Source organism: Trachemys scripta, chromosome 12, assembly GCF_013100865.1.
Source record: "Trachemys scripta elegans isolate TJP31775 chromosome 12, CAS_Tse_1.0, whole genome shotgun sequence".
In the NCBI taxonomy this organism is placed as follows: Eukaryota; Metazoa; Chordata; order Testudines; family Emydidae; genus Trachemys; species Trachemys scripta.
The window spans coordinates 26,039,926-26,058,612 of record NC_048309.1 but is presented as its reverse complement, the minus strand read 5'-3'; the positions used below and the strand labels follow the sequence as shown (position 1 = coordinate 26,058,612).

The following is an 18,687-nucleotide window of genomic DNA, read 5'->3' as shown; positions in this document are numbered from 1 at the left end:
TGACTGCTCCTGGGAGCTATGTGCTGTCAGCAGCAAGACCATTGTCATGGTGTGGGAGGAGGTGCCGCACCAGCACTGTCGGGGCTTGTCTACACATGGAAGTTGCACCGGTTTAACTAAAGGTGTGGTATTAAACCAGTGCACCTTGGAGGGTGGGCAGGCCTTGTGCTCATTGATGATTGGAGCAGGAAGAGGTTGCTTTGAGCCTGTGGTTAGGGAGCAGGGTTATATTTCCTGCTGTTCCCTTTCTGCTTAGAGCAAAAGAAACAAAATAAGTGTCTCTAAACTGTGTGTGGGGTTCAGCTCTGGGCCTGGTGCCCCTTTTCTGCATATCTTTGATTTCTAAGCGCTCTGCCATCTACAGAACAGACAGCTGGTTGTGTTCGTTCCAGTACACACTTAACTGGGAGCCACACCAGTGCTCTCGTGGCAACTTTACATTTGTTCTTTCTTGGTATGGATCTAAAATAAGTCATTCAGCCAGAGGGGCCCTGGGGGGAGATTGTCAGTACTGTGGGGCTCCAGGATAAAATGTTCAGGGGGGGAACTTGCTGAAAGACTCCTTTGTTGTTGCTGGAGGAGCTGCCGCTCTTCTCCGGCTTTCAGAGGGTTAATGCAGGCACTTGTCTTCACGGAGATGGTGGCACCTGTTAGACTGGCCTGTTGGCAGCTGCAGGTGGGGCCTGACTCTGTCCATTTCTCTCTCCCCAGGTCATCATTGAAAGATACAAGGGGGAGAAGCAGCTGCCTGTGCTGGATAAGACCAAATTTCTAGTCCCTGACCATGTCAATATGAGCGAATTGGTAAAAATTATCCGGTAAGTGAGACAGCCCAAAGCGAAGGTACCATGACCCCTCCTGCCCCGCCCTGGCCGTGTGACCTGGCGCAGGATGGGGCGGCCGTGCTGGGTTGGGACAATGGGAACTGGCCACCGATGTGGGGGAAGGGAGCAATGGACAAGCTGCCTGGCTGTCACCAAGTGGTGGATGGATTCTAGGGCCTGGGAGGGGTTTGGAACCCAGGCCCTGCAGCCATCGCCTTACAGAAGGAAGCAACCGTGTCTGCTGCCTGCTGCGATGGGCTCAGGCTACATTAAAGCCCCAGCGTCCTCCCTCCATCCCCACCCTCCTGCTGTGGGTGCCTGTGCTGAGCTTCCAGAAGCAAAGCCACCTCGTCCTCTCCAATTCCTTGCCCTTTGCCGTCCGCCATTTCCCTGTGGGGCCATGCTCTGCTGCAGCCCAGAGTGTGATAGTCATCCTTCTCCTGGCTGGCAGGAGAGGGGTTCTTGGGAGGGCAGCGTGGGGGTGGGAGAGCCCTATTCTGCAGCATGCCCTGCGTTGATGGGGCATGGGTTGGCTCCTTGGTAACAGAGGTGGGAGCAGAGAGGTAGGGCCAGGCCCCAGGCCACAGAGGGGGTTGATTTCTGAGCCGGGACCGGGAGTTGCTGACTCCCCTTCCAGCGCTCAGATCCCTTGATGCTGCCTTGCTCGGAAAGCCCGTTCAGTGAGTGTAGCTCTGAGGCTATAAGCATCGTGGGAGGATTCTGCCAGCCTCAGGGGGCCGCTCAGGGGCAGGGGTGCAATGGGAGGGGGTGAAGCAGGTGCAGCAGCCTCGGATGGAGAGTCTTTCAGGAGGCAGTAAGGGCTAGAGCCACAAAAGGGCGTGGGCGCCTAAGTGCCATGTTAGTGGGCGGGGAGTGCTCTGACCACCAGCTCGGCCTTGCTCTCTCTGGCCCAGGGATCGTATCCGCAGTGGAACAGCTTCAACACTGGGCCACGGAGAGAGTGAGCATGAGAGTGACTGTGTAGCCTGGTGGTTAGAGCCCTCACCTGGGACGTGAGACCCAGGATCCACTTCCTCTGCTCCAATGATTCTTTTCATTATCCACCATGGAGAGGTTGAGGGAGCCCACATCACAATAGCCCAGGGGGCAGATCCTGCTTCAAATCCCTTCTGCCCTCACTTGAACCAGGCCTCTCCCACGGGCCAGGTCTGTGCCTGAACCACTGGGCTGAAAGGGAGGGGTTCCTTTCAGAGCGGGGCGGGGCTTAGCACCAGTGATTTGGCATCTCCCGTTGGCTAGCTGAAGTGAGGCATCCCGTCTGTCCCCATTGGTTGTACCAGGAGGTTGGGTGCCCGGCTCAGGCTTCGGGGTTCCCGGTGACTTTCTCAGCGTCCTCACAGTGGCATTCCTTTGTAAATCCTGCCCTAAATGCTGCATTACCAGGAGCCCTGGGAACCCGAGGGGGTTGAGTGTGATGGCTCAAACCTGGAGAGAGCTCAGCTTGAGAGGACAGCTAGTGCCTTCCTACCCCCCATGCCCTGCCAGAGGCTGTAGTGCTTGGGGGCCACAGCAAAAGGGGCTTCCGAGCCCCCTCGGCTGCACCAGCGCCAGAGCGGCTCAGCCCTTCCCCCCCAGAAGCACGGGGAGGGCCACGTATCAAAGCAAGAGCCTTGGTAGAAGGTGGGCCTGGCTGGGCAGGCTGGAATGGGCCCAGCTTAGTGGGCAAAGGCTCCCTTCCCACAAGGGCAGTTCTGGGTCACGCCAAAGGAGGCTGAGCGCCCAGGCCTGGCCTTGTTGAACAGTTGGGGGGCCTCCAGCTCCCCAGGGAGGTCACTGCTCCGCTGCCTTCCCTGCCGTTCCTCGTTTGGTCTAACCACCCCTCCCTCCTCTGTCACCCGCAGGCGCCGCCTGCAGCTGAACCCTACCCAGGCCTTCTTCCTGCTGGTGAACCAGCACAGCATGGTGAGTGTCTCCACCCCCATCTCGGAGATCTACGAGCAGGAGAAGGACGAGGACGGCTTCCTCTACATGGTCTATGCCTCGCAGGAGACCTTCGGCTACTGAAACGGATGCGCAGCACGCGGGGACAAACTGAAACTGTTGCACATGGCCCCCACCCCGGGAAGATGACGTGGCCAGAGGCTCACGGCGCAGGAGCTGTGCAGACCCTCTTCCCCCCCCCCCCCAGCCCCCATATCGACTTCACCCCTGTAAAGGCACAGACAAAGCTAGTGTTTGACTCATGCCTCCCCTCCCCCACCCCCCTGCCCCAGGCACAGCACTAGTCCCTCACCTCCCCACCTCACCTCCTCCTCAGCAGGAACTTCAGCTGTGTGTGTGTGTATTTGTTCTTAGCCTAATGCCAAATCAGCCTGGGCTGGTGATGGAGTCAAAGGGGGGGCCATCTCCTTGACTTGTAGTGTGTGTGTGGGCAGGCTTGTCCTCTGAAAATTTAATTAAAGGGCAGGAAGTCTGCAAAAAAAACAAGCCAACAAACAAAATCATTGCTCTTGAGTTTTAATTGATTTTAATTACACGCATATCAAATTCTTGGTGCTACCGAGTAGGTGTAGGCGTCTGTAGGACTGTGGATAATGTATATCTGTTAGATTTATTTTATTATTGGTTTTTATTTTTTAACCGGGGGCGGGAGGGGAATAATTTGCCTGTATTCTGTAGATAAATAAACTGAGCTTCTTTGCACTTTAAAATGCAGCAGAGTGGAGTTAGCCTAATTTATACACATACAGCACTGCTTCTCTGGCAACTTTTGGACCTTGAGTTCCTTTATTCTTCTTCTTTGGAATTGTTTAAAAAAAACAACTCCCCTCCCCCCTCTCTCTCTTGCATGGGGTGTTTTGGTCCCGTTGTGGCAGAGACCCTTGAGGAATGTACTGATTTACATTTTTTCCTTTTTTTTCATGTACTATACCAAAAGAAATGTATATGAAAAAACCCACCCAGTTAAAGCGATACAAAAGTCTATATACATTATACATACAAATAAATATGAATTCAAGTTGCGTCTTGCAGGAATGTTCTTTTCCCATCTCATTCATTTTCACTGTGAGCATCCCCCAGCAGTTGGGGAAGGGACGGTCCAAAGCCCATGGTGGTAGCCGAGCCATGCTAGCTGCATCTGGGTTTAAACAAGGCTGTTGGTACTGGATCTGGTGCAGTTTCCCCAGGCCGTATGGTCAAGGGTGGCAAGTGTTGCCCTAGGAGATAGAACGCAGCACTCGGGAGACCTGGATTCTATTCCTGGCTCTGCCACTGGCCTGCTGGATGACCTTGGATCAGTCACTTCACTGGCCTGTGCCTCTGTTTCCCCATATGTAAAATGAGATAATGATCCTGTTTTGTAAAGCGCCCTGACATCTGCTGCTGAAAAGTGCTCTGTAAACGCTGGGGATTACATATCTCTCCTGTGCTCAGTTCTCTGGAGTCCCCTCCTGAACCAAGCCGTTAAGCTGCATTGGCATCTGCAGAGACCAGAGAAGGCCTGTCTGCCGGGGGGGAGGGAAATGATGCTGCTTACCTGCTACCTCGTACCTTGTTTAAACCTGCTTGCTGCTGGCGGATTCATGTAGGATGCCTGCTAGTGGCCTGACTTCCTCTACAACAAAGGGGCCTGATTCTTCTCTCCCACTGGTCTCAGGCGGAAGTCACACCCCGAGTTACCCTAGTGCCAGAGGGCAATTGGCCCCAGAGAAGGTAGAAGAGGAAGCCATTGGAATCCCCCACTTTTCTCCGAGGGAGGATTGGTCCTGGTTCATATTCTAGTGCTCAGTCACATGCTAGTTTTAGAGAGGGGTTTGCACTGCTTCCCTTGGGAGGCAGTTTCAGGTCGCGCTGCAGCTCACTGCTCCAAAGCCTTGCTTAATGTTGAGCCTAACTTATCCCCCTTTTTAAAAAATCTTCATCCCACTCCCAGGCCTGTGCTTGGAAAAGTTACCAGGTGTCTTCTTGCTCCAGGCCAATAGGGAAGCTAAGGGCCAGGGAGAAGCTGGGGTAAGAATCTCCCATCCCGAGGGGAGCTGCAATTCCTCTGAGGATGCTTCCCCTTGGTGCCATTCAGTTGCTTTGATGTAAGCTGCTGGCTAGTGGGTGTCTGGTACATTTGAAGCCTTACTCAGTGCTGGCTTCTGGAACAGAAGGAGCTTTCTTTACTGCTCTTCCTTCAGAGCTGCTGTAAGGAGGAGTAGGGGGTGGAGAGGATCACACTATTTCACTGGAGGTGTTCCCCCAACCTTTTAATTTCTGGTCCTCTTTCCCTCTATCACTTGTCCCAAATGCTGCTCCTACCTTCCATTGCACTGACAGAGTAAAACCAACCTGAGTCTTGTTCCTTTCACTTGTTCCTACAGCGTTGCCTCAGTGCACTATGTGGCATTTTGTCCTAGAGCTCCAGGAGTCATATCAATGGAAAATCAAAGCGTGTTTCTAGCCCTCGTGGCAGTGGAGAAAAGCTTAGGGGGCGGGAGAGGAAATGTGTGTTTGGCCCAAAGCAGAAGGCCAAGACCAGATGTGAGGCTCTGGCTGGCTTAAAAATCATGAGATTTTAAAGAACAATCTCATGCTAGTTCACTGCTCGGGCCTGGCAACATTCACATGGGGTCCTGAATGGTGGCACAGAGTGGTTGGGTGAGGGGGTGACTTACAATTGCACTGTGCTGTTAAGGGAAGCCCTGAGCAGGAGCAGCTGACTTGTATTGGGGTTGTAGTTCGGAAGGTTTCCTCACGACCACAGGTGCTAGCCACTTAAAACTGGAAGCTTAAATGCTACCTATGCCACTGATCTGGGAGCGGTTCCTCACCTCTTTGACACCCCTGTGTGTTTTCAAGCCCTGGCTTATATCAACCTAAATAATTCTTCTCCTGCCCTCCTACTGTTAATATCTTCGTAGACACTGTCACTGCTTCACCCTGCTATACAAAGGCACAGCCACGGCCGCTTGAAAATATTGCAGCTGCACTGACCTCTTCACCGAGCCTCAGCCCACCCACCCTGCGTCTTGCTGAGAACCAGTAGCTCATGATGGAACACAGCATTGCGGCGTGGGCCACTCTGTGCAGCCCCAACTTTACTGGCCTCTTGCCACCATCTTGCAGTACAGTGTCATGTGGGAGTTACCGGCAGACTCCATTGGCTAGGTCTTACAGCACTGGTTATTCTCCCCTCACATGTGTTCCTGCAGCTTCCCAAACTGAATCATAGTTGTCGCTTGCACCCTTGTGTTCTCTGTCTCTTCTCACTGCCACGTTGAAGCCTCTGCAGTCCACGGTGGCTGGGTGGTTCATTACCTTGCTGTTTATGCTCACTGCCACATCATTAATGATGATGTTAACAAATCCTGGTCCTAATACCATTCCCTGCCATTCATCCCCACCTGCTTTATTGGCCCAGCTGCTGTTGGTGCCAGAGCCAAGTGTTCAAACTCTCAATGATGGGAAGAAGAGCGCTGTGTAAGCTTAAAAGTTGGGCCAATAGCAGTTATTACCTCACCCAGCCACGTTCTGCTCTAGCATGGGCATTTACAGGCAGCCCATCACCAGGCTCAGGCCTCGGTAGACCCCAGCTGGTCCATTAGTGCTAAAAATGTCCCTTTACTGGCCCCCTTCTTAATCAGTTCATGCACACACCCCTAAAAGCAGCTTATTTGTTGGGCAAGCTGGTTATCCACCATCACCCACAGTGTAATCAGCCATGCCCGAGTAAATCACACTGGGTGAAAAACATTTTATAAGACTGAGTAAATTTGCCTCCCTTCCTCACCCCCCAAAAGAGTGTGCCATTTTTTGGGAGGGGGCACAACTAGTTGCACGTTTGGTGACAAAGTTTGAAACAAAACTCAGAACTGGCCAAAAAAAGGTTCCTTGAGGGACTGTTACTTTGTTGTAACAGTAATGGGAAAAAAATTGTTTGGCTCATAATCACTCAGCACTTACTCTTTCACACCCAAACGCACACCCCACCCTGCCATTTGTTACCAAAGGGGCCAGACTCACCAGGTGCATGTTGCGTGCCACTTTGAGACAGCCCTACCCATGTGCTGGCCTTTCTGCCCGTGCGCATCCTTCATGCTTAGTGCCTTTGCGCTCATTCTAGTACCCCTCAAGGGTGCGCCAGGGATGCTCTACTTGCTTCAGTCCCATTCCCATGTGTTGTGTATGGCTGACTTAGCAGGAGGGCGAGCCCTCGGAACCTGGCGCCTGCTGGATAAGGGCTGAGCTCACGTTTTGTGGGCTCCTTAGCGCTCATGTGCCAGCAAAGCTGCATCTCACCACCTCTGTGAGGAAAGCAAGGCCGAGCCTTGCCTCCCGTTTGCCCCCATTGCCAAAGAGAAAGCAACTGGGAGCGGCTGCACTTCTTGTGGCAGGTGCATGAGGCAGCACGGGCCTGGGAAGCGCAAACCCACTTGTGCCCATTGCGCTAAGCCATTGGGTCACAGTGCAGCCTGAGCTCACGCTCAGCTCTGGCAGCCCCCAGCCACAAAGCCCCCCACCCCCGACTCACCATCTGAGGGCACTGGGGGTTCAGCTCCCGCCCCGCAGCCGGGGAACTGGCCAGCCAGGTGTGGTGGGGCTCTGCATGTGTCCTGGTGGTTGCTATGGCCACTTCTGCCTGCTGCCAATCTGAGGCTGTGTAAGGGAGCACAGCCCCACCCACCCACCACGCCCTCTGTCACAGTACAGTAGCCCTGGCCCTGCTCTCCCCCTCCCCATCCCGCCCAACGAGCCTCCTGAGGGATTTTTCCCGCACTCTTGCGTCGTGCCTGCCACATGCGAAGGCCTGAGTGGCACCTGCTAGCGGCCACATCTGCCCCCAGGGCTGCCACAACCCTTTAAGTTGCCAACACTTCTCCCATCCAACTCACTGTGCCAGGGCAGTTGCCTCATGCTTCTTTTGGGGGGGTGGGGGGAGGGAGAGGAAAGCCTAGTAAAACTCTATATTGTGATAGCACCCAAAGGGCTCGGTCAGAACCCAGCCCCCAGAGTGTCAGGTGCTGTATAAATACGGCACAGGACACAACCCCTGCTGTGACGGGCGCCACAGTCTAAAGTGACAAACTCCCTTCAGGGGAGCAGTCAATGGTAGTCCCCTTCTCCCAGGCCTGCGCTTCGCTGGGTCTAATTGAGCTGCCAGGCAGCCCACGTGGCCAGGTGCAGTGCCACACAAGGCTGCGCCTGCTCTGTGTCGCTTGACATGGCTGCGCTAGTGCCCAGCAGGGCGTGCTGCTGGCCCCGCTAGGTTTCAGTGGAGGAACAGCCTCTAGTGGGTGAGTAAAAGTCCCTACCCCTAGCAGTCTGGGAAGCTGTGCAGGCCAATGGGCTTTAAGAACAGCCAGCCCCACGCAGCCCTAGGAGCATTTAGGCCACCTCCCGATACTGCACCTCTTTATTACCAGCAAGCTAATGCTGCCCAGGTAACCCTTCCACAGGGCTTGGTCCCTCTCTCAGCTACGAGCTGAGTCTAGATGTTCCCCCCACATTGCTCTCGCCTCATTAAAACAACACAGTCCCACTGGTTGAGGGGTGCTGAGGGGAGCGGCACAGAGAGTGTTACAGCAGTTTTTACAAAGGGCCGGGCTAGCATGTGTAGGCTCTAAATGAGGGGGTTTTACAGACGCTGATAGGAATAATGCTTTCATGAACTTAAAAACATACAGGTGCCAGCCAGGCACTCTCCTTCTGGTCAAACTCTCTCAGAAGAGCTGGAAACCTAAACACACAAGAATATAAGAATTGGGTCAGACCAAAGGTCCATCTACTGCCTATAAATTTTATTAGGTGACCCATGGTTCTTGTGTTATGTGACCGAGTAAATAACACTTCCTTAGTCACTTTCTTGTTACCATTCACGATTTTATAGCTCTCTATCGTATGTCCCCTTAGTTGTCTTTTTTCCAGGCTGAAAAGGCCCAGTCTTTTTAATCTCTCCTCCTACAGTAGCTGTTCCACATCCTTAATAATGTTGCCCTTCTGTGAGCAGCGTTTAAAATAACTTCTCACTGTACTGGGCCTAGGTGCTGATTGGGAGCCAGAGACTGGAATGCAATAAAGGGGGTTGGGAAATTTCTTTTTTGCTACCGGATAACCAGTGTGGGGGATCAGAAACACAGTTTGTGACTGGTTGAGAGGTTTAACTTCAGTGTTACCCACCAGTCTTGGGAGTATCTGCTCTCCCTTGTGCAGTCTGCCCTGATCTTGGCATTACCAGTGCGGGCTGCCCCAGTCCCACATTCTCTGTACCTTTTTGAGTTCTAATCTCTTTTTTTGAGATGGGGTGACCAGAACTGCAGTATTCAAGGTGTGGATGGATTTATAGCGTGGCATTAGCATATTTTCTCTCTTCTCTATCCCTTTCCAAAGGGGTCCTAACCGTCTGGTAGTTGTCCTGACTGCTGTTGCACATTGAGCAGGTGTTTTCAGAGAACTATCCACAATGACTGTCAGATCTTTCTCGAAGGGTAACAGTTAATTTAGACCTCACATTTTGTATGTATAGTCGGGATTATGTTTCCCAATGTGCATTACTTTGCGATTATCTACATTGAATTTCATCTGCCTTTTTGTTGCCCAGTTTTGTGAGATCCCTTGTAACTCTTCACAGCCTGCCTGGGACTTAACTATCTTGAATAGTTTAGTATTAGCTGCAAATTTTGCCACATTACTGTTTACCCCTTTTCCCAGATAGTTTATGAATATGTTGAGCAGCACTGAGCTCAGTACAGACCCCTGGGAGACACCGCTGGTTCTTCTGTAAGTGACTGCGCATATCGATTCCAATTAGATGTGTACGCACCACCTACACAGTCATCGGAACGTTTTCCCCCTAGCAGCACCTGTTGGGTCAACTGTGGAGCCCCCTGGAGTGGCATCTCCCTAGTGCTCGATACATGACCCTGCCAACCCAGCGCCGCCTCAGTTCCTGCTTCCCACCCGTGACGGTCGTTGGAACTGTGGCATCTTGCTCCGCAAGCTCTCCATTTCCCTAGTTTCTATCTACTTTAGTGTTTGTTTTCCTTGGTTTGTTATTAGTGTAGTGCAGTGTTAATAGTTCAGTCGGGGTGGGGGGTTCCCTCCACCCTGACTGCGCTCTCCCTGGGGACTTAGGGCATGCCTACGTCCCAGGGGTTCAAACCCTGCAGGTCCTGCAACAAGCCTATGCCAATGGGCAACCCCCACGACGCTTGCTTAAAGCATCTGGGGGAAACACACAAGGTGGATAAGTGCAGGATTTGCAAAGGGTTTCGCCCGAGAAACGAAGGAGGAGCAGGACTTTAGACTGAAACAGCTCCTCGTGGAGGCAGCAGTTAGACCACAACCAGCATTAGGGTGGCAGGACTTGGCGCTGAGTGCATCAGTGTGTAGTGCCCCAGCAGCGGCAGAGACAACACCATGGAAGGACTCTGGACAAGACCCGCAGCACTGCCGCTCTCCAGGGCGGAAACAGTTAGAGAGGACTCGGCCCCAGTCACATTCCCTGGGTCAGAAACAAGGGAGGAGTGGTTCCCCAACTTTGGGACCCACCCCTCGTAACTGGCCAATGGGGCGCATCCCAAGAAGGAGCTCCGAGTGCCAAAAACCTCAGAGCTGGCACCATCGACTTCGGTCCCGCAAGTGGGACAGTTGATTTCGGTGCAATTGGACTCACCATGTCAGGTGGTGGAGGATGTACAACTGCCTTCCACCCAGACACATTTGAGGCTGCGAGAGACCTCATAGACATGATAGCACCGTGTCTCCGGCCCTTCGCGCCAAGCCCCCGATGCCCACAGCATGCAGCACCTTCCCATGGAAAGCCTGCAATGCTCCGCCCCTCAGTGCCACCAGAAACAAGATACTGCTTGGAGTCCTGGCACCACTCAGAGTCCCTGGGCCAATCACGGCATCGATTGCCATCGTGCAGCAGGTTCTGGTCCTGGCGCAGTCCATCTCGGCACGGTTCCAGGTCACCGCGCAGACCCCGCTCGTGGCAGCACTCCCCAGCCTCGCGGCAGCGCTCCCCAGCCCAACAGCATTTGGCACCGTCCTGGCCTCGCAGTCTAGGTCCACAGCTTCGAGCTCAGAGATGGGGTCTAAAGTCTCGGCATGGGCCCGATGCAAGCCGACACGGGGCAGACCAGACAGGGGTATAACACCATGGCACGCACCGTGGCTGGGGCCAGCGCAGTGGCCATTTTGGACCCCTTGGGCATACCACCAGGCCCAGGATATTCAGTCCAGGGGCTCCCGAGGGGTGCAGAGGAGTTACCAGCCCAACCACTTCCTCCAGAACCCATCCCTTTTCCTGATCCTGACCCTGGGGTGGCTGACCCTGGATTAGAGGCAAGACAGGGGGTACCGGAGGACCAGGAAGGTCAGGAGGACCCAGTTCCCCCTCTGGCCTCCTCGTCTTTCTCCCCGGACGAGGCTGTGGTGGGCACCTCCACCTCCGGGCCTCCCCCTATAGATAGCTGTGCCCAGCATGAAATATGAACCTGCAGGCCAAGGAGCTGGTAGAGGCAGAGGACCCTATGGTGGATATCCTGGCACCTGAGGGACCATCTAGGGTCACTCTACCACTCATCAAAACGATCCAGGCCAATGCAAAGACCATTTATCAGACCCCAGCTTCCATCCCTCCCACTACCCAGGGGGTGGACAGGAACTATTTCGTCCTCTCTAAAGGGTACAAATACCTATTCACACATCTGCAACCCTGTGCCCTGGTGGTGGCTGCAGTGAATGAGAAGGAGAGGCAGGAACAGCAAGCCCCACTGCCTAAATCCAAGGATGTCAAGCACTTGGATTTATTTGGACGCAAAGTATACTCCACAGGGGGATTACAACGCAGGGTTGCCAGTCAGCATCAACTCCTGGAACTCGATGCTGAAGTTTAAGGAATTCTTACCAGCAAAGTCCAAAGAGGAGTTTGGGGCTATTGTCGAGGAGGGCAAGGCAGTGGCACGGACCTCATTACAGGCTTCACTGGATGCTGCGGACTTGACAGTCCGCACCTTGCACTCAGGAATCGCCATGAGGCATAGCTCATGGCTGCAGGCCTGGGGGCTCCCACCCTAGATTCAACAAACTATGAAGGACCTGCCTTTTGATGGGGTTAGTCTGTTTGCTGAACAGACAGACTCCAGGCTGCATAGTCTAAAGGATTCCAGGGCTACAGTGAAATCCTTGGGTATGCACACCCCAGCAACCCAAAGAAAACCCTTTAAGCCCAAACCGCAGTAACAGCGATCATATCCTCCTTGGCCGAGGCAGGATCCCTACAGACACAGGGGCAGAAATGGCTGGTGCAAGCCATCCCATCCTCAGTCTGGGCAGGACAGGGCCCAACTAAATCTTTGTCGGTCTCAAAGCAGTCATTTTGAAAGTGTGACCGAAGACAAAGCACCTGTCTCAGCACCAGACTCTTCCCCGTTTTCTGAATCGTCTATCTCACTTCTACCACATTTGGTCCCAAATAACATCAGGCCACTGGGTTCTTCGCACAGAAGTGGGATATTCCCTTCAATTCTGCTCCTCCCCTCTCTCCCCCCCAACCCATCCCTCTTCAGGGAACCTTCTCACGAACAACTCCTTATCCAGGAGGTACAGTCACTTCTTGCCCTAGGAGCGGTGGAGGAGGTTCCTCAGGGGGAAAGGGATTCTACTCCCGCTATTTCCTAATCCCCAAGGCAAAGGGGGGGTCTCAGACCCATTCTAGACCTGCGAGGACTCAAATTCATGGTGAAGTTGAAGTTCTGTATCGTCTCCCTGAGCACGATTATCCCTTCCCTGGATCCGGGAGACTGGTACACTGCCCTCGACATGAAAGTCGCGTACTTTCACATAGCCATTTGCCCCATGCCCAGGCGCTTTCTAAGGTTTGTGGTCGACCACAAACATTATCAGTTCACGGGCCTCCCATTCAGTCTACCAACAGCCCCCTGAGTTGACTGTGCACTGTGTGAAGTTTGTTTATTTGTTTTAAACCTGCTGCCTATTAATTTCATTTGGTGACCCCTAGTTCTTGTATTATGGGAATAAGTAAATAACTTTTCCTTATTCACTTTCTCCACATCACTCAAGATTTTTTATACCTCTATCATATCCCCCCTTAGTCTCCTCTTTTCCAGCTGAAGAGTCCTAGCCTCTAATCTCTCCTCAGATAGGACCCGTTCCAAACCCCTAATCATTTTAGTTGCCCTTTTCTGAACCTTTTCTAGAGCCAGTATATCTTTTTTTAGATGAGGAGACCACATCTGTATGCAGTATTTGAGATGTGGGCGTACCATCGATTTATATAAGGGCAATAATATATTCTCCGTCTTATTCTCTATCCCCTTTTTAATGATTCCTAACATCCTGTTGGATTTTTTGACCGCCTCTGCACACTGTGTGGACATCTTCAGAGAACTATCCCTGATGACTCCAAGATCTTTTCCTGACTTCTTGTAGCTAAATTAGCCCCCATCATATTGTATGTATAGTTGGGTTTTTTTTTCTAATGTGCATTACTTTACATTTATCCACATTAAATTTCATTTGCCATTTTGTTGCCCAATCACTTAGTTTTGTGAGATCTTTTTGAAGTTCATCACAGTCTGCTTTGGTCTTAACTATCTTGAGCAGTTTAGTATCATCTGCAAACTTTGCCACCTCACTGTTTACCCCTTTCTCCAGATCATTTATAAATAAGTTGAATAGGATTGGTCCGAGGACTGACCCACCCTTGGGGAACACCACTAGTTACCCCTCTCCATTCTGAGAATTTACCATTAATTCCTACCCTTTGTTCCCGGTCTTTTAACCAGTTCTCAATCCATGAAAGGACCTTCCCTTTTATCCCATGACAACTTACTTTACTTAAGAGCCTTTGGTGAGGGACCTTGTCAAAGGCTTTCTGGAAATCTAAGTACACTATGTCCACTGGATCCCCCTTGTCCACATGTTTGTTGACCCCTTCAAAGAACTCTAATAGATTAGTAAGACACGATTTCCCTTTACAGAAACCATGTTGACTATTGCTCAACAGTTTCTGTTTTTCTATAAGTCTGACAATTTTATTCTTAACTATTGTTTCGACTACTTTGCCAGGTACCGACGTTAGACTTACCGATCTGTAATTGCCGGGATCACCTCTAGAGCCCTTTTTAAATATTGGCGTTACATTAGCTAACTTCCAGTCATTGGGTACAGAAGCCAATTTAAAGGACAGGTTACAAACCTTAGTTAATAGTTCCGCAACTTCACATTTGAGTTCTTTCAGAACTCGTGGGTGAATGCCATCTGGTCCCGGTGACTTGTTAATGTTAAGTTTATCAATTAATTCCAAAACCTCCTCTAGTGACACTTCAATCTGTGACAGTTCCTCAGATTTGTCACCTACAAAAGCTGGCTCAGGTTTGGTAATCTCCCTAACATCCTCAGCCGTGAAGACTGAAGCAAAGAATCCATTTAGTTTCTCCGCAATGACTTTATCGTCTTTAAGCCTCCTTTTGTATCTCGATCATCAAGGGCCCCACTGGTTGTTTCACCAAGTGAGTGTTCACCAAGTGCATGGTGGTCGTAGCAGCCTTCCTCCGGAGGAGGCAGGTGTGGTATACCCCTACCTAGATGACTGGCTGCTCAGGGGGTGCACCAGGGAGCCGGTGGAATCTCAGGTCCGTTTCGTCAGATCCACTTTCGAGAGACTGGGCCTCCTCCTCAACGTGAACAAGTCAACCTTGTCTCCGACCCAGAGAATAGAGTTCATCGGAGCAGTGCTGGACTCTGCAGGCATGAGCATTTCTGCCGGAGACACGATGCAAAGCCATGTCAAACATCATTCAAGGCCTCAGGTGATTCCCAACTACTACTGCAAGGGGTTGCCTCGGTCTCCTCGACCATGTGACAGCCTGCACTTACGTGGTCCGGCATGCTAGGCTGAGGCTCAGACCCCTGCAAGTGTGGCTTGTGTCAGCCTATCGCTCGGGATGCGACAACCTGGACTTAGTAGTGAGAGTACCAGAGCACATACTCGAGTTCCTCCGATGGTGACTTGAACCTCGAATGGTGTGCGGAGTCCCTGTCCACAGCCCCCAGCCCGCCTTGTCCTTGGTAACGGATGCATCAGCTCTGGGTTGGGGTGTGCATTTGGGAGATCTACAAACGTAGGGACTATGGTCTCGGGATGAGCTCTCCCTTCATATCAATATCAAGGAGCTCAGGGCGGTACACCAAGCATGCCAAACTTTTCGGGCCCAGCTGCAAGGCCAGTGCGTGGCAGTGAGATTGGAAAACACCACTGCCATGTTTTACATCAAGAAGGAGGGTGAAGCCTGTTCCTCCCCTCTGTGTTGAGAAGCCCTCAGGCTCTGGGAGTGCTGCATAGCTCACTCCATTCACCTGGAAGAGTCCTATCTCCCAGGGGCTCAGAACAACCTGGCAGACCACCTCAGCAGATCATTCCACAATCACGAGTGGTCAGTCCATCTGGACGTCAACACTCCATCTTCCAAAGGTGGGGGTTTCCCTAGGTCGACCTGTTTGTCACCCCCAGCAACAGGAAGTGCCCGATGTTCTGTTCCTTCCAGAATCACAGCCCAGGCTCAGTGACAGACACATTTCTGCTACCCTGGGGAGGACGCCTGTTGTACGCCTTCCCCCCCCTTCCCTCTGGTGCACGAGGTTTTCTCCAGGCCTGCAGGGACAGAGTGGAGGTAATTCTGGTGGCTCTGGTGTGGCCTCAACAACACTGGTACACCACGCTCTTGGAACTGTCAGTGGATGCCCCGATTGCATTGCCACTCCACCCGAACCTGATCATTCAGGACCACAGTCACTTGCTCCACCCAGACCTCAAGTCTCTCCATCTCACCGCTTGGAAACTTCATGAGTAAACTCTATGGAACTTCTGTGCTTGGAACCTGTACGGGAGATCGTACTTGGCAGCAGGAAACCATCCACCAGGGCCACTTATCTAGTTAAGTGGAAACGGTTCACTTGCTGGTGTGCCCAGCATCACACCCCTCCAATCCAGGTGCTTATACCACTCATTCTAGAGTATCTCCTACCCCTAAAACAACAAGGCCTGGCAGCGTCATCCATCAAGGTACACCCCGCTGCTATCTCAGCCTTCCACCCAGGAGTGTCTGGACGCTCCATATTTGCCAACCCCATGGTGGGATGTTTTCTCAAGGGCCTGGAATGCCTCCACTCCCAGATTAGAGGGCGAGTCCTTGTGTGGGACCTTAACTTGGTCCTCTCCAAACTAATGGGGCCCCCGTTTGAACCGCTAGTGACTTGCTCCCTCCTCTATCTGTCGTGCAAGGTAGCTTTTTACCTCAGCACGCAGGGTGTCTGAGTTAAAGGCCCGCACCTCTGACCCACCTTATACGGTCTTCCATGAGGATAAGGTGCAATTTAGGTCTCACCCGGCCTTTCTTCCTAAGATCGTGTCACGACATATTCCTGCCTGTTTCCTATCCTAAGCCTCATGCCAGTAACCGTGAGCAGAGGCTGCACTCTCTGGATGTTCAGCGGGCGCTAGCCTTCTACATCCAACGCATTAAGCCGTTCAGAAAGTCGAACCAGCTATTCATAGTGGTGGCTGACCGGATGAAATGACTCCTGGTATCATCTCAAAGAATATCTTCCTGGTCCTGCATCCGCACATGCTACGAGTTGGCCAAGATCCCAGCCCCGGCACTTACAGGACACTCCACATGGGCATAGGCCTCAGCGGCAGCATTCCTAACCCAAATCCCAATCCAAGAAATCTGCAGGGCAATGACTTGGTCCTCGGTACATATGTTCACCTTTCATTACGCCATCGTCCAGCGATGATGCAGCTTTCAGCAGAGCGGTGCTCCAATCTGCGATTCCATAACTCCGATCCCACCGCCTAGGTAAGGCTTGGGAGTCACCTACTTGGAATCGATACAAGCAATCACTCGAAGAAGAAAGAACAGTTACTCATCTTCTCGTAACTTGTTTTTTGAGATGTGTTGCTCATATCTATTCCAAACCCACCCGCCTTCCCCTCTGTCAGAGTAGCCGGCAAGAAGGAACTGAGGAGGCGCTAGGTTGTATATAGAGCATTATGGAGGTGCCACTCCAGGGGGCTCCACAGCCAACTCGAGGGGGAAACTGCTAGGGGAAAAACTTTCCGACAACTGTGCAGTGCAGCAAGCCTAGGAAGTGAAACTGCTCAGAACCAAAACAAAACCAAGCAGGCTAGCACCATTTGGTACCTTGTGCTGTAATCCACACCTGAGCCAAGTGGCTACAAGAAGCCATCAGTGGTGGGAGGGTGTGGATATGGTTGCCAACCTTCCAGGATTGTCCTGGAGTCGCCAGGAATACGTCCAATCAAAATTGGCAACCATAGGACTGGAGGATTCTGATTGGAGAGTGAGTCCCTTTGCACTGGCGTGAAGGATGATCCAAGGTGTGAGGCAAGAGGAGAACTAGGCCCATTGTACCAAAAGGAGAGAAACGGTGAAATACAAATGGGATGTGCTCTTCAAACATGCAGGGGTATTGTTAATGCAGCGCAGGGATTTCATTTTCATGTTGGCAGTGTCCCTTTAGTCACATTGCCTGCTGCTGAATGCACACACGCATTAGCTGGCCCTTCCTCCCCTTGCAGAATCAGGCTGTAAGCTCATCGGCACAGCAGCTCAGCTCTGCGTCGTGCTTCTGACGCTCAGGCCACCCCCAGGACTCCTGCTTTACCCATTGTCCAGGGAGGCCAGCTGGAGCGGCCCTTGGGTTCCTGGTGCTGCGGAGCCCGGGCTCTTTCTAGGAAAGACTCAGGTCAGCCACAGAAAGGTCATTCCAGCATTTTTCCCTCTGTAGCCCCTAAGCGACTTTGTTCAGTACAGCCCACAATGTGCTCTGGAGTGAAGCCAAAACTACTGGGGGAAATCTTAGATCACATTCCAAAGGCAGCCAACCCATGGAGTTAGCTGCACGCTCTGCACAGAACAAGCTCTCTTCCCCACTGCGGAGACTTAATAGATTGCAAATGGGAGGGGCTATGGGCACCAAACACATCGCATCCAGGTGGCAACCACAGCAACTAACTTTCCTAATGTTACTTTGAATGGTTTTCAGAGCAAGGCATGGAGCAAGCCCCAGCTACATCAAAGAGCAAATTTTGATCAATCAGCCGCTGGGACAGTGGCTCTCTGAGACCATGCAGATCACAAAGGCCAAGATGAAGCATGGACAGCTCGGGACAGAGGGTGCTTTGTTGCGGGGATCCAGTGGTGGAACAACATGCCAGAAGAGCTCAGGTGAACCCAAGTCTGACCATCTTTAGGAAACGCTGTTGCAAAGTGTTCCTCTTTGAGAAAGTCTTTCCACCTAAGTGACACTCACAACGCAAGCACCCCGTTCATTTCCAAGCCGCCGGCCTCCTAAAAATAACCAATCCAAGCATAGGCACTGAGTTTTATTTTTCCCCAGGGGTGCTCCACGTAGGGTGACCAGATATCCCGATTTTATAGGGACAGTCCTGATGTTTGGGTCTTTTTCTTATACAGGCTCCTATTACCCCCAACCTCCGTCCCGATTTTTCACACTCACTGTCTGGCCACCCTAGCTCCACCCTGCGGCCTTGTCCTCACCCCACTCTCTCTCCGCCCCCTCCCCTGAGGGCCTGTCCTCATTCCCACTCTTCCTGCCCCCGCTCCAAGCCTTCCCCTGAGGCCCTGCCCGCCCACCGCTTGCTGCTCTCTGCCCTCCCCCCAGTACCTCCCCCAGCCACCAAACAGCTGATTGGCGGCTGCTGCTGAACAGCTGTGGCTGGTGGGTGCTGAGCACCCACTATTTTTTTTCTGTGGGTGCTCCAGCCCCAGAGCACTCACAGAGTCAGCACCTATGACTCCAAGGTGAGTTCTCACCCCATAAAGGGAGATGGGCCAGAGACTCC

The 18,687-nt window shown here is 52.4% G+C and overlaps 1 protein-coding gene across 1 annotated transcript in view; it reads left to right on the top strand.

The window, feature by feature from the left end:
• Positions 1 to 3,808, top strand: part of MAP1LC3A (microtubule associated protein 1 light chain 3 alpha) — a 39,836-nt gene extending 36,028 nt beyond the window's left edge. Inside the window, exons 3-4 of the mRNA XM_034787195.1 lie at positions 712 to 818; positions 2,687 to 3,808. Of these exons, the coding sequence (XP_034643086.1) occupies positions 712 to 818; positions 2,687 to 2,849 (270 nt within the window). The 3' untranslated portion in view covers positions 2,850 to 3,808. The remainder of the gene's footprint in view (positions 1 to 711; positions 819 to 2,686) is intronic.
• Positions 3,809 to 18,687: the final 14,879 nt, after the last annotated feature.